At 38.8% G+C, this 26,630-nt stretch overlaps 1 protein-coding gene and 2 pseudogenes across 1 annotated transcript in view; 2 read left to right on the forward strand and 1 right to left on the reverse strand.

Annotated features, from left to right (window-relative positions):
• The first annotated feature begins 13,025 nt into the window (after nt 1-13,025).
• On the forward strand, nt 13,026-13,507 carry LOC139002393 (trafficking protein particle complex subunit 6B pseudogene; annotated as a pseudogene).
• Nucleotides 13,508-16,052: 2,545 nt separating this feature from the next.
• On the reverse strand, nt 16,053-16,806 carry LOC139002394 (large ribosomal subunit protein eL8 pseudogene; annotated as a pseudogene).
• Nucleotides 16,807-17,284: 478 nt separating this feature from the next.
• CUNH1orf185 (chromosome unknown C1orf185 homolog) overlaps nt 17,285-26,630 on the forward strand; it is a 35,693-nt gene continuing 26,347 nt past the window's right edge. Inside the window, exons 1-3 of the mRNA XM_070403333.1 lie at nt 17,285-17,300; nt 21,573-21,678; nt 26,486-26,621. Coding sequence (XP_070259434.1) covers nt 17,285-17,300; nt 21,573-21,678; nt 26,486-26,621 — 258 coding nt within the window. The remainder of the gene's footprint in view (nt 17,301-21,572; nt 21,679-26,485; nt 26,622-26,630) is intronic.

The raw sequence follows: 26,630 nt of genomic DNA on the forward strand, positions 1-26,630 counted from the left end.
AGGCAATAGCAAGCACTGCCAGCTTACAGCATTCCTTCTGCATCCACGTTCTGTTTTCTATTACAGGTGGAACCTCATTTTAATTAATGCCATTTTAAACATCTGTTTCTACATAGTGAGGCTATTTTTGTGTCCTAGCAGATGGGCCACAGGGACTGTGCTGTGTTGACTTGACTAAAACAAATTTGTAAAAAATGAAAATTATTTCTTTACAAGTACTGTCCATGCATAAACAAGTACTTTAATAAGAGGTAATTATCATTTTTGTGTTATATCCTGACCTAGGATACTTCCAAGAAAACAGAACAAGAGCTGGGTGGGTGGGTTGAAGGCAAAGGGACTGGAAAGCAAGGGGGAAAATGGAGCAAAGCCCTCAAGCGAGATGTTAGAAAGTACAAGCCTTAAGCCAGAATTCCACTTAGAAACATAAGCCCCTTCCTTCCAAGGGTTACTTCACATACTACCTCTTCGACAAAGCTTTTCCAATTTCCTTTAAACATATACTCAGTTCTCTATGTCTCCTGTACTCCCACTTGTTCTGAATCTGAGTAGCAGCACTTACCAGTGTTCATCTCATACCTTTAAAGAGACTAGTAATTGTTTCGTGCACTGTCCCTTTCCTCCACCAAGACTCTAAGTTCAGATCTCTAAGACAAAGATTGATTCAACTTCCTATGCCCAATACCTAGCACAGAGTCTAATACATAATAGACATTTAATAAATAATCATTGAATTTAATATATGTGCAGTATTGATATGGTTGAGTTGAGTATTTTTTATCTTGGATGCTCCTTGAGAGCAAAAAAATGTTTCTTTTCCATGGGATTTGACATACAAATGCTCATTGCCACGTGTTGGTTTAACAAAATTATTGAAATTAGTATGCCAAAGTTGGCAAAAAAAAAACCAAAATAAAAATTTTGACCTTTAACTTCTTTCAGGACTTGAATGCATAAATAAATGTACTACAGTGGGGCCTTGACTTACGAGTTTAATTCGTTCCGAGACCGAGCTCGTTAAGGAGCTCGTTAACTCAAATTACTCTATCAATTCAATGCAAAAAATCAGCCGAGAGACAGCTGGTATCTCAAAACACTCGTTAGTCGGGACACTCGTAAGTCAAGGCCCCACTGTATACGCTGCGGAATTAAACGCTAATAGTAAGTGACTAAAGTACACTGTGTGCTCTGGGGGAGACTGCTTATGGCTCTTCATTCTCGCCATGGGGAAGCGGGTGTACATGGGAGTGGAGGACAAAGGCCAAGGCTCCCCAGGACAGGGATCTGGAGGGCTTGGCACACCGTGGGGCTGCCGGCCTGCGGAAGTGGGTGACCTCAAAGGAACCGGAGGCCAGTCCAGGAACTGCGGGAAAGGACTCCCAGGAGCCGCTGGAAGCACAGTGCATACTTAGTGTCCTTCCCTCAGACTATGTCACCCCACAGCTGGTGCCAACTCGAACCACTATTCCTAATGAGGACCCACCTTCAGACCTCCCCGCAGCGAGTCCAGCGCCCTCCTCCTGGCTGGCTTGGCACCACCTGCAAGGGTGGGTGGGGGGTGGGCGGGGAAGGCTTTCCGGAAGCGGAAGTGAGGCTCCAGCTTCGGTGGCTTGTGAGAGCCATGCGCTAGGCTAGCCTCACCTCCATCCAAGCTGTCAGAAGAGCAGCTCCGCTGTGGCGGATGGTCTTGTTGGTCCTCCTGCTCCTCACTTGCCTTTGGCAGATCTTCTGTCTTTTTTGTTAAAGAATGAAGAAAGTGCTAACTCTAGATTGAAAAAGTTGCTCTATTCTGTCCTGCCAGATGGCCTTTGGAATAATGAGATAACCCTTTTCCCCCCTTCCTTACATCTGAACACTTTCTGGGGGGAGGAGGACTAATTAAGGTCAGGAGCCTCTCCTCTTACCTTACTTTTGCCGGGGCTGTAATGGTGATGAAGTGCAAACACTTTGGGGTTACAAAGTGACATCTATGGCTAACTTATTACAAAATTAAGCTTTGCCGAACCTCACAAAAGAATAAAGCATAGAAGAGAGCATCTTCCAGCAGTGGGAGCTCCTGTATTTCCTTAAAGAAAAGGAGCTCACGAATTGGCATTCTGATTAGAAGTGACACTTAGGGAACTTGTGTTGAAGTTGAGCCCACATAGCAAAACCTCAAGTTTTAGATGGTATGTTTATTTGTGACGGCTTGGGTAGAGGGGAATTGAAATTAAGAGAGGATTAAAGTGACCAAACTTCCTCTGAAGCTAACAATATCTTTTAGGTTCCAGTGTTGACTGTATGTGATTTTATGAGCTTGTTACATGAGGAGTAGGTTAATGATGCTATAGATAAACTAAAAACAACCAAGGTAGGAGAAGGGAAGCAGAATTAATTCCAACTGGCTAATCTATGATAGTTTCATAAAGAAGGTGGCATTTTTACTAAATCTTTAAAAATAAGCAAGCTCTCAACAGGCAAAACAGTGAGTGAAAAGCATTCCAGAAGAGTGGAACTAGTTAAATGATGACCAAAGTTGGAAACCCTGGGCATATCCAGGAAGTGGTAAGTATTCTGGTGTTAAAAGCATTTATATACCTCAAGCAGATGCATTGGGAGATAGTTGAGGGGAAATCTAATTTAGTAATTAAGGTAGCAATGCTGCTAACTATTGAAGCACAGACTTGACTCCAAATCCTGTTTCTCCAAATCCTGCAATCATTCCTTAGACAATGCTGCCTGCCTGAAAATAAGGAATTAGTAATATCTTGACACATTGTGTGCTTTCTTTATTCATAGAAAGGTTTGGAATCCTGTGTTAAAATTTGAACTCTAAGGAGACACTGAAACTATCTGAGCAGGACTTTTTTTTTTCTTGCTGGCATCATGTATCTCAGTCTGCTTCGGCAATCTCTTTCTACTGTGAATTTAACAATTGTGGGTTATTTTCTCTCCGTATGTGATATTTTCATTATTCCCTTTGTGGATCCTGAAAAAGAAGTACCTACTAAGAAGAGTTCCTGATGGCTAACTGGGCTCAAATTAAAAAACAAAAACAGCCTTGCAACCATTTCTACATGGGGACGGCTCACACAAATTGCACTTCAGGGAGAACCCTGCACCAAGTTGCCTGCCTCTTGTACTGAACCGCCTGCATGCACTGTTTCCCTGCCATCAGAGCCATTTCTTATAAAAGAGTTCCTGGATTCCTATTTCAACCAATAGGACTGTTGCATTCCCCATCCAATCACAGCTGAGCAGCTTCAACCATCCAGAGTGACTATATTCTGACCAATCAGGGGAGTGCTTTTTGGACTAATCAAACTGTTAAGATTTGGAGTCCTAATTTACATGAGGACAGAGCAATCCTGAACCAGAGTTGGGGACTTCTGCCTATATAAGCCAGCTTCCCGCTGACTTGGACTGAAGATTGCCTTTCCCTGGCTGGTGTCTCACCAGAGCCGAGCAGAATACAGCAGAGCTGAGCCACAAAGCCAACCTGCTTGGAGCACGGCAGCGCAGACTAGTGAGGAGCAGAACAGAGCTGCGTAGCTGGAGAGGGGCCTGGCCCAAGGGCTGCCTCACAGCTGTGCTGTTTTCACAATCAGTGCTGCAACCCAATCTAACTGTTTTGTACTGAATAAAGTTTCTTTCTTCACTACACCCCACATTGGGGATTCCTGTTGGCACTGAATTAGCACCAATGACTATCAGTTGACACCTTGAAGCAGAGATAAGCTGTCCACCTCAGCTCTCCGCTCTCTAAAGTTTAAAATGAGATGAGCTGGTGGGTAGTTTGAGTGTGATATACCTTCAAAGTAAATGAGAATTCTGAAGAAAAATTTTCTTAAATTATTTTGTTTCATATGCAATGGTATATGAGTTTTTAACTGCTACAAACTTAGCATCTTAAAACAACACAAATGTACTATTTCACAGTAAATGGTAGGTGACAAAAAACTAGCAGAATGGAATGACTGACACAGAAGGCTTTGTAGCTCAAAGTAGACAAAAATTAACCTACAACTGAAAAAATGGTGAAGGGAGGGAAAAAAAGAAATATGTGCAGCAAACAGAAACTTTTCCTTAGTTAGCCTAAACTATTTTATGATGAACATTTAGTCTAGTTATAGTCACTTCTACTCTTAGTAGGAAGAAAACCCCAATTTACTGTCAAGCTTGTATTTTTTATCTCTAACATAAGGTAGGATGGTGCTCACTTCAGCAGCACATGTGACATAAGGTAGGATGGCACTGGAACATTATTAATATAAACATTAAAAAGATAATGGTTAGAACCTCTTCCCTTTCAATTTGTAATTATTTTGGAGCTCTTTTGGGGGGATAAGATGGGGAACATCAACAAAGGCAAAGTGGAATGCATTAGGTTAGTGTTTCTCAGGCTGTTTTTTCTATTCTACCCCTAGATTAGATAATAGGATACTTGTGAAAATAGTATATTTAAAAAGTAACCCCAACACTAGCCCAGCTAATTAACTATAACACTTCCTGATGGGAATCACAGGATAATCAAAAAAATAAAAATAAATTATTACAACTCCGCTGGCAGTTCCATTTATTAAATTGTTTAACATTTCCTGGCTTACATTACACAAACATAATGTGTCAAGTTTCCTTGCATATAGGTCAATTTTTGCATAATCTCCATATAGTCATCTCTCCATGCCAATAGTTTGTGATACATTGCAAGGGATGGTCGCAAGCAAGGAAAGTGTTTGTTTGTTTTTTCATTTGTGCATACTTTTATGTTTGATTTCAGTTAGTCCTGTACCTCGTTGCTTGCTTATCCAACATGGTTACTCCTTTGTAATAATTTCCTCAAAAGATAGCTTAGATTATTTTAAAGTTTTTTCTTTATTAATGCTATCACTTAAGAAATCAACCTTAAAATAGAATTTTGTTGGTAATAAAAGTTTCAATTTCAGCATTATTATTAGCTGAATAAATGCCTCATTGGAACTGTGCAGTAATAAAACTGTACTTGGGCCCTAACCAGTTTGGCTCAGTGGATAGAGCGTCGGCCTGCGGACTGAAAGGTCCCAGGTTCGATTCCGGTCAAGGGCATGTACCTTGGTTGTGGGCACATCCCCAGTAGGAGGTGTGCAGGAGGCCAGCTGGTCAATGTTTCTCTCTCATCGATGTTTCTAACTCTCTATCCCTCTCCCTTCCTCTCTGTAAAAAATCAATAAAATATATTTTTTTAAAAAAAACTGTACTGGGGTAACATACCAGTTGCTTTTGCTGACTTGTGGCAGCTCCAAAGTAACAGAAAATAGTTGTCCATGATAGAATTGTAGACCTATTGACAACTATTATTGATGCTTGGTTTTTTTAAATGTTATTTATTGATTTCTAGAGAGAGAACCGTCAATTTGTTGTCCACTTATTTATACATTCATTGGTTGATTCTTGTATGTGCCCTGGCTGAGGATGGAACGTGCAACCTTGGTGTATTGGGATGATGCTCTAACCAGCTGAGCTACCTGGCCAGGGCCTATTAATGCTTGTTTTAACCATATTAACTTGAATGAGGCCAGATATAGATCAAAAGAGAGAAACCAGAAAGGGTTTTACAGTTTGTTATACTCACAGCTCCCTAGAGAGAAACAGCATGCCACACAGGCCCACTCAGGTCAAGCACCAGGGTTGGTCGAAAGGCAGAGACAGACAGAGGAACAATGGGCAAGTGCCTTTATTTTGGTTTCTGCGGGAAGGAACGGGATGGGTCAGGGTAAACAGGCTTCAAATGAGCTGGTGTGAATAATTTCAGCAGGCTTTGTAACATAAGACTGTTCTTAGTTGGTACCTAGCCCTGGGGCAACCAGAGTGAATGTAGTGTGAGAACCCTATAAGGGAGGCGTTGAACTTAATTGACTAGTCAAGAAAGGAAAAGCGACTGGCCTCTAGCCAGGGTCTCAAAAGTGAGTCAAGACAGGATTGATAAAAACTATATCACAATACTGAATATAAGGAAATCTTATTCGTATGTAGTTTCATGAATGGAATTATATAAAACATAATGTATACAGACATACCTATAAAGTAGTTTATAATAAGGTGTGCTAATTGATCTGATTCTCTAAGGCATAGAAGTTTCAGATTGTTGTATAACAGATTAGTCTATTTTTCCCTTTTGTTCTTTTGCCAATTTTTAAGAGGTTAATTTATAGTCATATTTGATCATTTCAGAATGTATAATTGCTCTTTCATTTCAGAGTTTCTTATCATGATAAGAAAGTAATGGTAGAAAAATGGTAGCAGTACTTAAAGAATGATAATATTTTATGGGGTTGTAAAAGTAGAGTTCAGTCAAGTAAGTAAACAGTTTACCATGGAAACTTTAGGAAAGTAGAAAGTAACATTTTAGGTGGCAATCAGAACACCAATCTTAGATAAAGTGTTAATTTAGGGTAGGAGAGATTTACAAACTTGAAATTGCCAAGTAATAGTAGCTATTCAAGATTAAAGTGGAGTAAAAATGCCATGGTGACTCTATTCTAGACTGGCTAAGCACTTATCTTATGCTTGAAGTTTTATTCTCTGTGCCCAAACAGCAGTTGTAATTGCTCCTCTGGTAGGAAGTTGGTAACTCCAGAGTCCCCTTCTTGGTTCATAAGCATATGATTTTGTCCTTCTTTATACTTACTCTTAGATAATATGTTACTCTTAAGTTATGAATCCATTAAGTTCTGACTTAAGTCCCACTTCCTCTTCAGTTCTTTGATATACTAGTAATTAAGTTCTGACTTAAGACCCACTTCCTCTTCAGTTCTTTGATATACTAGTAATAAGCATTCTCGATGTGACAGCTATGTGTAATTTACTCTCCTGACAAACATTCCCTATCTCTGATATTGGAATCTCAAGGCTTTCAGTTTTCCAATTAATCCCATTGTCATAACTTTGTCTTTATTCTCTTGAGACCCTTTCACTTAGTACAGGTGTCCTTGGAAAGCAGAAACATCTGTAATTGGAAGGGAGTAGATTTCAGAAAGAACGCAAATCGCCAGCTTTTCCTAATATATTCTATTATACGTTATCAATACCTATTTATGTGCTTGAGCTCTAAGGCGTCCTATAATAACTAAGGATCTTTTCTATTTGTTTTCTAAATTACAGTATTTTATTTTATCAATTTAGTGTCACTCATTAGAACCAAATACTTTTTTGTCTCTTTGGATAAAAAATTATACTTAAATAATTCATTTAACTTTTTCCAGTCGGCCTTTTAATTTTTTGAATGCATAATAAATGTATGTGGAGTAGAAGTCAAAATATACAAATGGATAGCCACAATTAGAGAATTTAAATTGCATGAGAAATTTGTTTTCCTCTTGAAATTCAAATTGAAGACTTTCCAGAACACTGTATTACCATTTATTAGTAGTGTCAGTATTACTTGTACTTTTATAATTGCATATCTCTCAGATGTTTATTTAAATTTGATGATAAACACTAACATAATGCTTTGAGTTGATAATTTAGTGTAAATAATGAAGCACTACATATTTTATTCCTGTGCTACATACTTTAAAATCCATTTCTCAAAAGCTATAAAAGTTTTTCTCAAAAGCTATTAAATAAATTAATGCCCAGCAGAGGATGCTGCCACTGCATGAAAAAGCAAACAGTGGTTTCAAGATATCACACCTGTCAAATTCAAGCCAGGGAAACTGATGCTTACTTATCCTGGCTGGTATGCACATATTTTTTTGGCCTATGATCCAATTACCTTTTGGAAGAAAGGTTGCAGTGAAGAGAATCTTAGAAAATGCAGAGGAAACTTAAGGGATAAAACTATAAGACTACCTTAGTGCAAGTCAACAAACTGTTCTGTTGTTTGTGTAATGAATTTAATAACATAACTGCTTATGTTACTATGATGCTCTACTAATATAATGTTCAACATCATCTGCTTCTACATTGTTAAGCAAGACTCCCTTAGTACTATAAAAAAAAATGCCCCCAGTGATTGAATTGGTGACAAATATATGCAATATAACTTTGTTGACAAGTCATATCTTTTTATGGATGATAGTATGAAAATATACATTATTTTTTTCTTTTTAAAAATATTTTAAATTGATTTTTTAGCGAGAAGAAGGAAATGAGAGAGAGAGATAGAAACATCAATGATAAGAGAGAAACATCATAGATCAGCTGCCTCCTACTGGGGATCAAGTCTGAAACCCAGGCATGTGCCCTGAGCGGGAATCGAACCAGCAACCTATTGGTTCATAGGTCAACACTCAACCACTGAGCCATACCAGCTGGGAAATACACAATATTTTGATGTAGCCTTTTCAACTTCCACCTGGTTATTAGGTGATTTCCTCAAGACCTTTATCACTCTTGTTTGCTTATATTTTTACTAGAGGCCTGGTGCATGAAAATTCGTGCACTCAGAGGGGGGGCATCTCTCAGCCTGGCCTGCGCCCTCTCGCAGTCCAGGACCCCTTGGGGGATGTCTGACTAACAGCTTAGGCTGGCTCCCCAGGGAACGGGCCTAAGCCATCAGTTGGACATCCTTAGCACTGCCACGGAGGCAAGAGAAGCTCCCGCCATCGCTGCTGTGCTGGCCAGCCATGAGCCAGCTTCTGGCTGATCGGCGCTCTCCCTGTGGAAGCATACTGACCACCAGGGGCAGCTCCTGCATTGAGCATCTGCCCCCTGGTGGTCAGTGCACGTCATAGTGACTGGTCATTCCACTGGTAGGGTCAATTTGCATTTACCTTTTTATTATATAGGACTAGGGGCCCAGTGCACAAAATTCATGCACTGGGGGGGGGGGTCCCTCAGCCCAGCCTGCCCCCTCTCACATACTGGGAGCCCTCAGGGGATGTCCTAGTGACAGCTTAGGCCCACTCCCTGCTCCCCTTGGGGAGGAGGCCTAAGCCACAGTCTGTCATCCCTTTGTGGGAGGTGACTGGGCTGATCAGGGGAAGGCACCAGCCCCATCACCCCGCTGCTGCAGCCACCACCAGTCACCGCAGCCAGCAAGGTTTTTTCATCAACACGGACTCCAGTCCCTTCACCATGAAAAAATGACAACTTTCTTTAGGCTTTTTCAAGATGTGTCATTCATATAATAATAATTTCTTTATTATTTTTTTTTTATCCTCACCTGAGAATATGTTTCCATTGATTTTTAGAGAAGGTGGAAGAGAAAGGGAAAGACAGAGAGAAACATCAAAGTCAGAAGAACACTTTGATTGGTTGCCTCCTGCATGAGCCCTGACCTGGGCCCCGGCTAGGGAGGAGTCTGCAACCTAGATACATGCCCTTGGTCAGAATTGAACCCAGACCCTGCCATCGGCAGGCCAAGGTATTGTCCACTGAGCCAAACCGGCTAGGGCAGGATATGACATTTCTTAGCCCACCAGCAGTGGACCTTCGTTTTTTTTGCCAGGAGTGTGGTGAAAAACCCTAGATCACCTTTTTGGATTCTTATTACCCAAGTTACTAAGAATATTACCAGTGGCATACAGGGAGCTTAGCCAATGAGCAGTCAGAAAAGGTGTTTCCTCTGTAGTTCACACCAATCGCTGGATTGCCTCCTCACCCCCGCCCTCCCAACTCCCTGCCTAGGCCTGACGCCTCTGGCCCAGGCTTCAGGCCTGGGCAGGGAACCCCCATCTCCCACCCATCACTGGCTTTGCCCTCCGCCCAGGCCTGACGCCTCTGGCCTAGGTGTCAGGCCTGGGCAGGGGACCCCCATCTCTCTCTGATCTCCAGATCGGCCCCTCACCCAGGCCTGACGCCTTGGCCAGAGGCATCGACCCCCACCTCCCTCCAATTGCTGAATTGGCACCTCGTCCAGGCCTGACGCCTCAGCCAGAGGCATCAGGCCTAGGCAGGGAACCCCAGACCCCTCCGATTGCTGGCTCTGCCCCCCTCCCAGGCCTGACGCCTCCGGCCCAACTTCAGGCCTGGGCAGGGGACCCCCATCTCCTCCCCATGACCAGCTTCTGGGCAGCTTCTGGGGCTTCTGGGGCCGGCCTGCAGCGCGACGGGCAGCAGGCAGGCGGCTTCTGGGGTCGTACACAGGGACCTGGATGGCGGCTCTCGTGCTGGTGTCTGCGCTGTCCCTCCCTGCCTGCAGTATGCAAATTAGCCGCCATCTTTGTTGGCGGTTAATTTGCATATCACACTGATTAGCGGATGGGAGGCGTAGTGAAGGTACAGTCAATTACCATGTTTGTCTATTATTAGATAGGACTAGAGGCCCGGTGCACAATAATTTTTACACTCGGGGGGGTCCCTTAGCCTGGCCTATGCCCTCTTGCAGTCTGGGACCCCTCGGAGGATGTCCACCTGCTGGCTTAGGCCCGCTCCCTGGGGGATCGGGCCCAAGCTGGCAGTCAGACATCCCTCTGGCAGCTCGGCAGCTCTCAGGGGATGTCCACTTGCCAGCGGGGAGCAGGCCTAAGCTGCAGTTGGACATCCTTAGCGCTGCTGAGGAGGCGGGAGAGGCTACCACCACCACCACTGCACAGGCAGCCGTCAGCCTGGCTTGTGACTGAGCAGAGCTCCCCCTATGCGAGCGCACTGACCACCAGGGAGCAGCTCCTGCATTGAGCGTCTGCTCAGTGTGCGTCATAGTGACCAGTCATTCCCAGTTGTTCTGCTGTTAGGGTCAGTTTGCATATTACCCTTTTATTATATAGGATAGAGGCCTGGTGCATGGTGGGGGGAGGCTGGTTTGCCCTGAAGGGTGTCCTGGATCAGGGTGGGAGTCCTGCTGGGGTGCTTGGCCAGCCTGGGTGAGGGACTGTTGGCTGTTTGCAGGCTGGTCAAGCCTCCCCCCCAGTGGGGACCCTCACCCCATGGAGGTTTGGCCAGCTTGGGTGAGGGGCTGATGGCTGTTTTCAGGCTGGTCACACCCCCTTTAGGGTGGGGGGGTCCCCACTGGGGTGCCTGGCCAGCCTGGGTGAGGGGCTGATAGCTGTTTTCAGTCTGGCCACACCCTTTTTAGGGTGGGGGGTCCCCACTGGGGTGTCTGGCCAGTCTTGGTGAGGGGCTGAGGGCCGTTTTCAGGCTGGCCAAGCCCCGCAACAGAAGCTCCCAGACTCTCCTTTTTCCTTTTATTCTTTTTATTCTGGGATTTATTTAACTTCTATAATTGAAACTTTGTAGCTTTGAGAGGAGCTCAGAGCGGGACAGGGTGGGTGGGAGGGAAGCCTCCTGCTCGCTCCAGCTCCGTGACCACGGCCAGCTGAAAGCAGGTATCTGGCGTTTATTTATCTTCTATAATTGAAACTTTGTTGCTTTGAGTGGAGCTCAGAGCCGCTGCAGCAGGGGGGAAGCTTGGCTTCCTCCATCACTGGGGCACCCAAACCTCCTGCTTGCTCCAGCTCCAACTCCTTGGCTGCCAGCCGCCATCTTGGTTGGGTTAATTTGCATATAGTCGCTCTGATTGGCTGGTGGGCGTGACTTAAGGCATAGCAAAGATATGGTCAATTTGCATGTTTGTATTTTTTTAAATATTTTTATATTTTTATTGATTTCAGAGAGGAAGGAAGAGAGAGAGAGAGATAGAAAGATCCACAATGAGAGAGAATCATGGAATGGCTGCCCCCTGCAATTTCCCACTGGGGATGGAGCCACAACCTGGGCATGTGCCCCTGACTAGAACCGAACCCGGACCCTTCGGTTCGCAGGCCACGCTCCATCAACTGAGCCAAACCGGCCAGGGCTGCATGTTTGTCTTTTATTAGTGTAGATTATTTGCTTATCTCATTCTTATTTGCTTATGTGCATCTTATTTACTTATGTGTTTATCATTTGTCCCCTCCCACTAAAATATGAGTCCCAGGAGGCTCTTTTTTTTTTTTTTGTTAATCCTCACCCAAGGTTTTTTTCCCATTGATTTTTAGAGAGAGTGGAAGGGAGAGAGTGTGGAGGAGAGAGAGAGAGAGAGAGAGAGAGAGAGAGAGAGATACATAGATGTGAGAGAGAAACATTGATTGGTTGCGCCCCAACTGGAACCAGGGATCTAACCTGCAACCCAGGTATGTGCCCTTGACTGGAATTGAACCTGAGACTCTTTGGCCTGAGGGCTGACACTCTACCACTGAGCAACACTGTCCAGGGCCCAGGAGACTCTTCTTGTTTATCACAGTATGACTGGCTTCAGAATAGTGTCTAGCACATAGTAAGTACTCAGTAAATAATCGTTGAATTAATGAATCCTACTCCCATTGTGTGGAAGTTCTTCAAAGGTAGTATGAACCATTCATAGTTAAATTCCTACTGTGTGCTATGCTACAAGCAATATCTAAGGATAAATTTAAAAGAAGTATCAAGGGATACAAGGGTGAATAATATATGGCCCTTTTCTTTAAAGTACTAAGCTCCAGAGAATTTTTTAAACGTGTATCTTTCTTATTTGCAGAAAGGATTTAAAGTAGTTTTCAGTAAAAGTCACATAAATAGAACTGATAAAGATATAAAAAAATATAAACTAGAAGGAAAAATGGGAGTGCCATAAATTTAAAATTTGAATGTTTGAGCTAACATAATTTCCATAATCAAGCATGAATTTTAGTTTGAACTTTCTAGTATTCAAGGCAAAGAAATACTGGGTATCTAAATCTTATTATCTGACAAATAAACACATTGCCAGTTGGTCTGAAAAGAATGTTTCTTGATATTGAATTCTAAAAGAAGTTTGTCTCAGACTCCTTATATCAGGGACACTTAGAATAATATGATGGATAATATAGTTAATGTTTAGATGATTATTCCCTATGCAATCATTTTTTAAAGTATATCCTTGCTATAAAGACATAATATTAGGATTGGGCCGGAGAACTTGGCCTCCCTGGCGTGGCCTCGCCTGATACCAGGCTCACTCCAGTACCAGCCTTCAGGAAACCAAGTGAATTCTTCCGTCTCCTAGCAACCAGGGACAGGCTGGGGACTCGGAGCAGCTGCACAGTCCAAAGCGCTCTGGCGCTAGCCAGCACCCACGAGCCTGGCCCAATGGGGAGCCGAAAACCAGAGCTTTTAAGAATAAGCAGGAAATGGCCGAGGAGGTCTTGTTTTTGCTTCTCCATAAGGAAGTGGTATCATGCGTGTACTGTCCACGGGGCTGAAAGGAGGGCGGGGGTGTGTGTGGAAAATGGATGCTAAGTTGGAAAACAGAGGGTGTGGAGTGGACAAGGATTGATGGGGTTACAAAAGATACAGCAAGGTTCAAGGATGAGTTAGATATCGTGAAATTCATTTGTAAAGATTTCTGGACTACAGTATTCAAGAAACAAATCAACAGTCTACGGACAAATCATCAGAGCATCTATGTACTTCAGGACAACAAAATTCATCTGCTTACTCAGATGTCTGCAGGAAAACAACTTAGAACACACATCTAAGTATTTAACATTTACATGTGGCTTAATCAGAGGTGGCTTATCAAACTTGGGGATTAAAAAGTATTGTAACAGCTGAAGTGTCTTCAATGCCTGCTTCTGAAGATACAGAAGTTATAGAACATATTGAAAAGTAAGGCTTCACCATGGTAAAGAGTTAAATTATTTGTGCAGGAAGTATTTCAAGTAGCAATGATTTCATTACATTGTTGGACATTTGTATTGATATAAGCTATTTGCTAACTTGTATAATGAAGATGTACTCTTAAGCAGGAGTAAGGTTGTATTTTAGCAATTTAACAAGACCAAGTTAAAGCACATAAAGAGACATTCTACCATAACAAACATTTTACTGAAACTATTCAGAATGAAAAAAAACCTGATTTCAAATTAATAAACACCAAGATGTAAGATCCTTATTTTAAATTTTTTTATTTGAGTGATGTGTATTTAACCGCAGATGGAGAAACAACACTCAGGGTTTGATAAATTAGCATAAAGAAAAGTATGCACATCTCAGAATCATCTGTGTAAGAATGAACAAATTTTTATTGTTATATAAATTTGTTTTGGTTATTTAAACAGCTTACAGCAAAAAAGATATGATATTAAAACATAACAATATTAATCTACTGTGGCTTAGATATATTTTCTAACAGAGTCACTTATTGCTTACAAATATTTTTCTCCATTCTGTGTGTTGCCTTTTTACTCTTTATTTCCTTTGCTGTGCAGAAACTTTTGTATATAGTCCCACTTGTCTATTTTTGCTGTTGGTGTCATATTCAGGAGACTACTGCCAAGACTGTCACAAAACTTTTTACCTGTTTTCTTCTAGGAGTTTTGCAGTTTCAGAGGACTTTTTTTTTTTTTTTGTATATTGATTCTTGCCTTCATTCTTGTTAAACTCACTTAATTGTTCTAGTTTAATTCCACAGATTTTTTTTACATTGATGGGCATATTCTCTGTGTGTTTTAGACCATTTGAACTACTATCATAAAATACCAAGAACTGGGTGGCTTATAAACAACAGAAATTTATTTCTCACAGTTCTGGTGGGTGGAAATCTGAGGTTAGGGTACCTGCATGGTCAACTTTTGTGTCTGGTGAAATCCTTCTTCTTGCGTATGGCTGTGCCTCACATGGTTGGAAGGGGCTAGGCAGCCGTGGGCAAACTACGGCCCGCGGGCCGGATCCGGCCTGTTTGAAATGAATAAAACTAAAAAAAAAAAAAGACCGTACCCTTTTATGTAATGATGTTTACTTTGAATTTATATTAGTTCACACAAACACTCCATCCATGCTTTTGTTCCAGCCCTCCAGGTCCAGTTTAAGAACCCATTGTGGCCCTCAAATCAAAAAGTTTGCCCACCCCTGGGCTAGGGAGTTCTGTGGGATCGTTTTCATAAGAGTGCTATTCCCATTCATGAGGGCTCCACTCTCAGGACTCATGTACCACGGAAGGCCCTACCTTCTAATACTCATTGACTACCAATACCACACTGGGCATTAGGATTTCAATATATGAATGGGGGTGGGGGGGACACAAAAACATTCAGACTATAACTCTGAGAATATAAACATTTATTTCTTATTTTTTAAGCAAGATGCCTTCTATTTCTTTTTCATGCCCGGTTGCACTGTTTAGAACCATCAGTATATTGTTGAATAGAAGTTGTGAGAATGGAAGTCCCTGTATTGCTCCGGATTTTCAAAAGAAAGCATTCAGTCTTTTATCATTAAGTCTGATTACTTTTTTAAAATGGCTTTTATCAGGTTGAGGAACCTGATAACTAGGATAGTTGCCCTTCTATCGTAGTTTGCTGAGATTTGTTTTTTGTGCCCTTTTTTTTTTTTTTTTCCAAATCAGGAATAGATGTTGGATCTTATCAAATTGTTTCCCATCTATTGACATAGATCCATGTTGATTATGTGGATTTCCTTTCCAAACTTGTTATATGGTATATTTCTTTATTGGTTTTAAAATGCTAAACCAACCCTATATTCTTGGGATAAACTGCACTTGGTTATGATATATTATCCTTTTAATATAATGTATTTATTTGCTAAAATATTGTTTAGAATTTTTGCATCTATGTTCCTGATGCATAACATAGATGCATTTTGCATTTATGTTCAGTTTATAATTTCTTCTCTTTCTCTCCTTTCTTCTCTTTCTCTCTCTTGCTCTGGCTCTTGTTCTTGTTTAGTTTTGGTATCAAGGTAAAGCTGGTCTCATAGAATGAATTGAAAGTGTTCTCTTTTATTTAAATTTTTGGAGGCATTTGTGTAGAATTAGTACTATTTTAATACTATTTTATTTAATGCTAATCATTAAACGTTTAGTAGAATTTACCAGTAAAGCCACCTACGCATAGAGTTGTCTTTGTACATAGAATTTTAACTACAATTTTAATTTCTTTCATCCATATGTGTCTATTTATGTTATCTATTTCTTCTTGAATAAGCTTGGATATTAATGTCTTTTGAGGAATTTTTCCATTTCATGTAAATTGTTAAATTTGTTAGTATAAAATTGTTCATAAAAATTGCCTTGCTATTCTTTTACTATTTGTAGAATCTATAATAATGTCACCTCTCTAATTTCTGATATTTGTAATTGTGCCCATTTTTTAAGGAGAATTTTTATTGCTTTTATGAGAAAACTCAATAGTGTATACTTAGTCCAGGTTGGTGGCCAGTTCTTCGCCTTTTTCAGCTTGGCAACGTGAACCACCGACTTTGGACCCAGGATGTTGCCTAGCAGATCTCATCATGTCTGTCATTGTAATTGGCCCAGTTAGCTTCCACCAGCTTAGCCAGAGCAGCTCTGTCTTCCGAGTTCATCTGTGTGAAGGTGATGGTGGTGCAGGTCTTCCTGTGGACTGGAGACCCCCGCCTGGCCTTCCCCTGGGTAATGCAGTAGGGAAATCCCATCTTACCGCACAGAGCAGACAGGAAGACAAGCAGCTTGATGGGATCCACATCACGTGCAGTCACTACCAGCTCCCTTTTCTTACTCTTTACTAAGGTAGGTGGCCTCTTGGTGGGGATATTCCCTTTGCCAGGAGCTTTAGTCTCAGCCTAGGTAGGCCAACAATCTCTGCTACTTCTCTTGCTTTGTCTCCTGTCTGTACTTGTGGGCCAGATGAAGCAGTACAGTAGCTGTTTGGCAGACCAAGGCCTGGGAGAACTGGTTAATCACAGGAGGCACCTTCAGGCGTTTATAGAGAATAGCCCTTTGCCCCTGCAGCCAAGTGCAGCAGGGCCATTTGACAAAGCCAAGTGAGGTCGCCTTTGGGCTGGATGTCTTGTCCAATACCAAAATTCTTGGGCCTTTTCTCAAACAGAATGTACCACCTTTTTAGCTTTCTTCTTCACGACAGTAGGGGCCAGTGCCACCTTCTTCCCCGTAGGCTTCTTTCCTTTTGGCATCTTGGTCAGTCGGAGGAGAGACCCTTTTTCTTTTTATTGATCAGTCTAGCTAAAAGATTTCAATTTTATAGGTCTCAAACAACGAGCTTCTGGTTTTATTGACTTTCTCTATTATTTTTGTTTTCTATTTCACTTGTTATCACTTTAGTTTTTAGGTGTGTTTTTTTCTCTTCTGTTTATTTTAGCCTTGATTTACTCTATTTATTCTAGTTTTTAAGATTATTCACACATTTTTTCTAATACTGCAGTTTTTTTGGTATAGTTTTTTCCCCCCCTGAGTACTGCTTTGGTGGCATTCCATAAATTCTGGTGTGCTGTGTTTTCATTTTATTTGGGTTGAGTGTCAATTAGATTCATGTGCCCTTCAGATCATCTCCATCCCAGTTAAGCTTAAAGGAGAAAGAACATGGAGAAAGGTTCTTGGAAGCTTTTTATGACATCACTTCTACTCAAATTCCATTGGTTAGAACTCAGTCACATGGCTTCACCTAATGGTATGGGAAGCTGGGACATGTAGTCTAGCTTTTTGCCTGGAAAGAAGAGGAAAATGTATTTGGACAAACAGCCAGCAATCTCTTTCTATTTTCTGGAAGAGCTTGTATAAGATAAGAAATACTTGAATCATGGGTATACAGTAGAAATTGTAAAGTTATCGGGGCCTGCTTTTTTTCTTTGGGGGAAATTTGTAACTGCTGATTCAATTTAATGGATACATGTTCGTTTAGGTTTTCTATTACTTCTTGAGTCACTTTTTGTAAGTCATTTTTTAGGTATATAATAATTTAGTATAAGCTTTAAGATATTAGCATAAATTTGTTAAAAGCATTTTCTTATTTTAATCTCTGCTATAACTATGTCCATTTTTCATTTTTAATATTGCTTGCTTATGCCTTCTTTTAATTTGGTTAATCTTAGTGGAGATTTGTCATTTTATTAGTCTTGACCAAAAATCTTAATTTGCATTTCATTAATTTCTGTTCTTTAATTCCTTCCTCTACCTCATTTGGGCTTATTTTGCTTGCTAGTCCTTTTCAACTTATAATTTGAATGGCAAGCTCATTATTTTTCAGATTTCTTTTCTAATATATGTATTTAGGGTCATACATTTCCCTTGAATTTGGTTCCAGCATTGTTGCTGCAAGTATTTATACAGAGTGCTTTCATTATTAATTAGTTCTATGCATTTCCATTGATTTCTTCTTTAATTCATGAGTTATTTACATGTGTTTATAAATATTCGCAAATATGGAAGCTATAAATCTTTTACAAGAAAATCTTCATGATCTAGGTTAGGCAAAGAGTTCTCAGAGAGGTCCCCATAGTACAATCCATAGAAGAAAAAAGTTGATAAATTGGACGTGAACAAAATTTAAATGTTTTGCTCTGTGAAAGACACTGTTAAGAGAATTGGAAAGACAAGCCACAGACTGGGAGAAAATATCTCCAAATCACATATCTGACCAAGGACTTGTATCCAGGATGTATGAAGAATTCTAAAAAATTAGCAAAGATTTAAACACATACTTCACTAAAGAAGCTATACAGATGGTAAATAAGCACATGGCAAGATGCTCAACCTCATTATTCACTAAGGAAATGAAAATAATTAAAACCACAATGAAATGCCACTGCACATGTATTGAATGGCTAAAATAAAACTGACAATATAGAAGTGGTGGTGATGATCCAGAGAAACTGGAACTATTATATATTGCTGGTAGGAAAGCAAGACAGTACAGCCACTCCGGAAAGCAGTTTGGACAGTTTCTCATAAATTTAAATACTTGTACTTGCTACCTGACATTACTGAAATAAAAACTCATATTTAAACAAATACCTAATGAAAGTATATAGTAGCTCTAGCCCTACCTGGTTTGGCTCAGTGGCTAGAGCGTCGGCCTGCGGACTGAAGGATCCCAAGTTCGATTCCTGTCAAGGGCATGTACCTTGGTTACGGGCAGGAGGCAGCTGGTAGATGTTTCTCTCTCATCGATGTTTCTAACTCTCTATCCCTCTCCCTTCTTCTCTGTAAAAAAAAAAAAAAAAAAAAAAAAAAAAAAAAAATATATATATATATATATATATATATATATATTGAAAGTATATAGTAGCTCTATTTCTAACAACTCCAAACTGGAAACAACCAAACTTCTCTCAGCTGGAGAATAAACAAACTGTTGTACATCTATAAAATTGAATGCTACTTAGCAATAAAAAGATGCGAACTATTGATACATGAAATAACACGGATGAATCTTAACTGCATTATGCTAAGTGAAAAAGAGCCAGACTCAAAAGGCCACATGTTGTATGATACTATTTATATGAAATTCTGGAAAGACAACAGTATAAGGTTGGAAAATATGGACGGAAAATAATCAGTGGTTGTTAGCAGTTAGTGCTTGGCTGCTTACAGGCAGTGCGAGGAAATTTTCAGGGGGTGATGGAAGTGTTCTGTAAGTTGATTGTAGTGGTGATTAAACACTCTTTGCATTTGTTAAAACTTATAAAACTGCAAACACATGCAAATTTACTGTTTGTGAATTTAAAATGTTTTAAAGTAAAAATCTTAGGTCATATCTCTGAACACTGCTTCTCTGCTACTTCTCTATTCTCTCTTTTGGAACCCATATTAGCTTTATGTTTGTTACATACTCTTAATATTTTCCAAGTATTATAATTTATTTACCATATTTTTATTTCTGTATACAATTGGACAAATCACTTCGTACTATTTTTATTTCATTAATTGTATTCAAGGAAGAGTTTACTCCATCTTAACATTTTTGAATTTTTTATTTCCGAGATGCCTCCTTTGTCCATTTTTGGTCTTTTATTGGTGGATCAGGAATCCCTTCCCTAAAAGATTTTGGTAATATATCCATTCACTGTGCCAGAGGGTGGTTTAGTCTTGTCTCAATGATGTTCTTTGCTTCTTCTAGCTAACTCCTGCTTCCAGATCTCACTCAGTGCCTAGCATGCCTATGGTTTTAGCCTCCACTTATTTCTCTGTTGCTTTCCTTCTTTTGTTCATAGATACCATTATCTGATATTTGAGTACAACTATATCTTGAAATTTTTTTAAATATGGGTTTTATCTATCTTGCTTTTATCATTTAATACTATCTGACATTTTATACCACTATGTCAGTAATTCTCAACTGGGAACAGTTTTGCCTACCCCTCAGCGTACATTTGTTAATGTCTGGAGACATCTTTGGTACAATACACCCAACCGTCCCTACAACAAATTCTCTTGTTCAAAAGATGAATAGTATTGAGTTTAAGAAACCCCGCACTAAATAATTAAAGAACATTTTATTTTATAACATAATTTAATTGGCTTCTTAATATGGGGCATTTAGAGGGCTTTTTAAAATTATTAGTATCATTTTGATATATAGCCTTATATAACTTTCTTGGTACCATTAATTCTCAAATATAGATATATATAAACCCCAGGAAAATAAGATTTCTGAAGCTGGAAATTAAGGAAAAAACTAAGATTCTTGGAAACTGGAAATTACTTAGGAAGCAATTAAAATATGGAAGCAAGTCTTTATCATGTCATATCCCTAATTTGAAGGGCCTAGTGGAACTTAGAATATGCTTACACATAAAGATCTTCTGTTAGTTTTATAATTTTAAACCCTTTTATTCTCAAATAATATATTCCTAGGTTGTTTTAAGGCCCTTCAAATTCTATACAGCCTTCTGTGAAAGTTTCTACAGCTCTCTTTTTGCTTAAGTAGCAGATTTAAGAATCTTAATGAATACTTGATCAATCTGACTATAATTACCTTTCTTTATTCCTATTTCTTTTGAATACAAAAACTAGTATTAAGATTATTGGTAATAAGATAAAAAAACAAAACCAGAAAACAGAGGACCAGCTTTAATTTGCTACCTAATCTTAGTCAGTTACTTCTCTTACCTGGGCCTCAATTTTAAATATATATATATTTTTTATTGATTTCAGAGAAGGGAGAGGGAATGAGAGATAGAAACATCAATGATGAGAGAGAATCATTGATTGGCTGCCTCCTGCATGCCCCCTACTGGGGATCAAGCCTGTAACCCAGGAATGTGCCCTTGACTAGAGTTGAACCTGGACTCTTCAGTCTGCAGGCCAATGCTCTACTCACTGAGCCAAATCAGCTAGGACTACCTGGGCCTCAATTTTAATGAAGGAGTTATACCTATAAATCCTATAACCTTTTTCAATTATAAACCTTTGATATGTTATTATTTTATATTGCTTTTATTTAGGGTTGGCTATGATATTTTACTGTTTGTGAGATAAAGTATGGATAAAATGTTTTAAAATTTCTAAGATCTTCATAAATTCCTTATACTTATTCTTTATTATCCTCATCTAACTTCTTGTAGTGATTGATAATCAAAATCTTTAAATGAAGTATCTTATTTTGGAAGACTGCAAAGAATGACACCAGAAAAATAAAAATTCTCAGCTGGGTTGGGAAGGGAGAAAACGAGATCAGAAAAAAGGAGATGACAGCCATACAAAAACAAACAAAACCAAGGAAATCCTGGCAGGGTCAGAGTTATGCACACTGGGCCCTAATCAGCGTGACTAGGATCATAAAATTTATGAGAATTGCACAGGAGCAGAATTCAGGTCTCCCAACTTTCTAGTTAATGTCTTAACACTACATTATGTAGTATCATTTGAAATGTATTATTTAATTTTACCTAGAGATTGAAGATACATGCATGAAATATTCTTTTATAATTTATTTGTATAGGTTTTTCTAATCACTTAACCTATTTTCTGGCTGCTTCTGCTGTTGCTTTTGGAATTGGTTTCTTTGCTTTGGCATCAGCTTTGTGGTTCCTGATTTGCAAACGAAGGTAAGGTTTATCGGAATATTTTACTTTTTTTTCTTTTATAAATCCAATGAAAGAGTTTTTCAAATGGTATTAAATTTAAATAACAAAAATAGTGTTGGTACTGTAATTTGAGATTTGGTTATCGACCCTTTGATTGGGAAGGAAAGCTTTCCATGTTTACAGTAGCCTGAAGGAAGAAGTTTTAGTAGTATGATTGTCCAAATAGTATAATAGCAATCTGCATGCATTAAAATTTTAAGAAATAATGAGATCTATTGCATTTTCTAGAAGGCATATGTTTGAATTATAGTATAAGGCCAGAAATTTAAAATTGCTTTCACTACTAATAGAGGTTAAAAACATAACTGACAGGAAGACTCCCTTTCTTCAGAAGATACTTAAGAAAAGATCTGTAGTCTTTTCCCAGACACAGAAAAAAAGATACTTAACACCTCAGTGCCTTTTAACCTAAAACTTGATGTTTTCTTCTTTTATTGAATTTATTGGGTGACATTGGTTAATAAAATTATATAGGTTTCAGGTGTACAGTTCTATAATACATCATCTGTATATTGTATTCTGTGTTCACCACCCCAAGCCAAGTCTCCTTCCATCACCATTTATGACCCCTTTACCCTCTCCTACCTCTCCCCACGCTGCTGTCTCTCTGGTAATCACCATACTGTTGTCGGGGTCTATGAGTTGTTTGTGGGGTTTTTTGTTTGTTTGTTTGGTTGGTTTTGCTTAATCCCTCCAACTTTTTCACCCAACCTCCCAACCCCCTCCCCTCTGACAGCTGTCAATCTGTTCTCTGTATCTATAAGTCTGTTTCTATTTTGTTTGTTAGTTTACATAAGTGAGATCGTATGGTACTTGTCTTTCTCTGACTGGCTTATTTCACTTAGCATAATACTCTCCAGGTCCATCCATGCTTTCACAAAGGATAAGATCTGCCCCCCCCCCCCCACCTTTTTCTTTATGACTGAGTAGTATTTCATTTTGTAAATGTGCCATACCTTTTTATTCACTCATCTACTAATGAGCACTTAGGCTGTTTCCAAATCTTGGCTATTGTAAATAATGCTGCACTGAACATAGGGGTACATATATTTTTTTCAAATTAGTGTTTCAGGTTCTTTGGGTATATTCCCAGAAGTAAAATTGCTGGGTCATAAGGCAGTTCCATTTTTAATTTGGGCGGGGGGGTAACTCTATACTGCTTTTCAACCTTTCATCTCATTGTACACATGAAGTAATTACTAAAATTCTGTGGCACACCAAAAAATATATTTTTTTGCCAATCCGACAAAAAATAGGTATAATTTTGATTCATTCACACTAGACAGCTATTGCATTGGCTGTTGTCATTTTTTTTTCATTTGACAATATAAGGGAAAATAGGTCAGTGCTCCTGACTAAATAGTCAGCTATCAGCATGTTTTAAAAATTCTTGCAGCACACCAGTGTGATGCAGCATACTGGTTGAAAATTGCTGGACTAGTCAACAATAAAAAAATTTAAATTGAAAAAAGAAAAGAAAATCGCTGGGCTAGAATATGGAGGTTTCATTTTACTGTTTGTGATATAAGGATTTAAGCAGGGGAATGACACATATTCATCATAATAATAGCTAACATTGAATGTTTATTACAGACTAAACATGTATGTGCTTTATATGTTATCCCATTTAGACTTCATAATAGTATTCTCATATTAAAGGTAATAATGTCACCTATAGATGAATTAAACACTTCTTAAAATTTGAGATATAATTCACATACAAAAAAGTACATAGATTTAAAATGTATTATGATGAATTTCAACAAACACATTCCCATGTAACCACAATCCCAGTCAAGATATAGAACTTTTCCATCACCCTATAAAGTTCCCTCATGCTCCTTTCCAGATATTACTCCCTCCTTCTACCCAGAGACAATCATTATTCTAGTTTTTATCATCATAGATTAATTTTGCCTATTCTTGAATTTCATGTAAATGGAATCATATGGACTTTATGCCTGCTTTTTTCACTTAACATATTTTTGAGGTTTATTTATGTTCCTGTATTTTATCTGCAGTTCATTCTTTTTATTGATGACCAGTATCCCATTGTATGAATATATCTGAGTTTGTTTATTTATCCTCTGTCAATGGACATTTGGGTCATTTCAAGTTTTTAGCTGTTAGGAATAAGGCTGCTGTGAACATTCTTGTATAAATATTTTTGTACATGTGCTTTCACTTCTGTTGGGTAAATACCTGAATGGATCACATGATTAACTTTGTGAGAACCTGCCAGTTTTTCAAAGTTGGTATACACTCCAACTGGCAATGTATGAAAGTTCTGATTTATATTTTTAAAAGATTGTTCTTGCCTGTGAAGCCTGAATTTTAATGATTTTTAATGGAGCAAGAGTGAAAGCAGAGAGACAAGTTAGGAGGCTTTGCATAGTCCAGGTGAGAGGTGATAGTGCCTTGACTAAAATGGAAGTAGAGGAGAAGGGAAGAAGGTGTTGGATTTGGAATATGTTTTGCAGGTTAAGTTACAGGGCTTGATGAATTACACGAGGTAAGGGAAAAATAAGTGAAATGGCCAAATTAATGCTAACACCTAGGTACTGTGAGCAACTGAGCATTTGTTCATGCCATTTACTGGATAAGGAGATGATTAGAGGAGAGAGTAAGCTGAGGGAGTGGTAATAAACTAGGAGTTGTGTTTTGGATGTACTTTTGAAAGCCTATTAGACATCCAAGTGGATATTTTAAATAGACAGTTGGATTTGACATATATGAATTTCATGAGAGAAGTCAGGTCTGAAGATTTAGGTTCTCTAAAGGCATAGAACTGGATGAGACTAACCAGGGAGTGGGGTGTGTGTGTGTGTGTGTGTGTGTGTGTGTGTGTGTGTGTTTTAATTGATTTGAGAGCGATGGAGGAAGAGGGGGGCAGGGAGAAAGAGATAGATCTATCCATTTCTACTACCACTACCTTATCCGAATTTTATCCCCCACATAGACTACTGCAGTAGGAGTTATAAGTGACACCCTACTTTCACTATCACCCTTGTTTAATCTTTTCTCCATACTTAAGGCAGACATTGTCCAAATAAAAGTGACCCCACCCTTGTCCCCCATCCCCACTATATTATAAAGGATTTACCATTACTTTTAGGATAAAGACAAAAACGACGTGACTTTTACATCCCTACATGGTCTTCCCATGCATATTCCCCAAATTTATCTTCCATTTTCTCTCTTGCTTTCTGTGCTTCTACTACAATGTTCTAATCTGGCCACTAGGACTTTGGACTTGATATTCTCTCTGACTAGAATATTCTTACTTCCACATCTCTCCTCCTGCACCACACTATCTAACAATTACTCTCTTTTCTTCACATGTTAATTTAACTATCCCTTCCTCAGAAAGCCTTCCCTGACCTCTCTAACCAGATTAATTCCCTTCGTTATATAGTATCCACACCGTACCAGGTAGCTTTCCTTGATAACACTTTCCATACTTGCAATTTTTTTATTTTCTTGTGATTATTTTTTTGTCTGTCTTCCTTACTAGTGTTTAAGTTCCATGAGAGCAATGACAGTTCTATGAGTGTAGTAACTGTGTATTTTCCTTTGCCACTATATATACAACTCCCAGCACAATGCCTGACACTTAGTAAGTACTCAATAACTGTTAAGTAATTGAATTCAATGACTGAATAAACCTTAAGTGTTAATACCTCATTAAGTAAAATATATAGACTCTAGAATTAATTTGGAAATTCTCTAGAATCACTGAAAGAAGAAATGGCAATTAACATTATTATTTAAATCATTAAGTTTAAAATGACTGTTAGAAACTACATTCCCTTATACATAACTGTCTTTGATCATCTGGGGTTTTATTTGCTGCCTTATTATTTTAAACCCTCTCTCAGAATTGTTTGTGGTTGTATGGATAGAGAGCACAGGTACTCTTCTTTTGTAAGTCATCAGTTTCAATTTAGTTTTCTTCCATTTACTTTTGTCAGAGACATTATTCAGTATAAAATTGACCATTGAGTTTTATTTCACTTATTTCCTTTGTCATTAAAGACAAACTTATGAAAAGACTAATTAACATCAAAACCAATCAATTATCTCTCAACCAGGAAGAAGGATATAAAAAACTCATGGTTACATATGATTTCACTCATATATGGAAACTAAAGAACAAAATAAACAAACAAAATAGAAACAGACTCCTAGATACAGAGAACAGGCTGACAGTTGACAGGGGGAGGGGGTTTGGGGACTGGGTGAAAGGGTGAAGGGATTAATACAAATTGGTAGTTACAGAATAGTCACGGAGATGTAAATTACAGGATAGGGAATATAAACAATAATATTGTAATAACTGTGCATGGAGCAGGTGGATACTTAAAATATTGGGGGTGGGGGTGGGGGAGGACCACTCTGTAAAGTACACGGTTTTCTAAGCACTACACTGCACATCTGAGACCAATACAGAATAACACAATAATATTGAATGTAAACTTAATTGAAAAAAAATTTAAATTTAGAAAAATTCATGGTTGATCTTCAAACTATAAATATTAACTCTGCATAAGAGGTGGTTTAATTTACATTCTAAGAATAAAATAGTTATAGTGAAATCAGTAACATATCAGAAGCAAATATATAAATTGATTTTTGCTTTAAAATTTTTTAGTAATATATTTATTCTGAATTTTAAACACTTGTGGTAAAACCATTGGAAACAAAATAATTTTAACTGGTTTATAGTGTAATTCATTTTAAATAACAGCCTCTATAAAATATTTTTCAGAGAAATATTTCAAAATTCCCAATTTAAAGAAACTGATGAGAGATGCAGCCAAAGACCATCAGAGGTGGAGAGTAAAGCTCATCCTCAGTGTGTTTTTATTTCTCGAAATTTTCATACTGGAATCTTCCAATTACAGGTAGAGTGC

The sequence above is a fragment of the Myotis yumanensis genome, unplaced genomic scaffold, assembly GCF_028538775.1.
Source record: "Myotis yumanensis isolate MYYU_CA2020_CCGP unplaced genomic scaffold, mMyoYum1.0.hap1 SCAF_2, whole genome shotgun sequence".
NCBI classification, from domain to species: Eukaryota; Metazoa; Chordata; class Mammalia; order Chiroptera; family Vespertilionidae; genus Myotis; species Myotis yumanensis.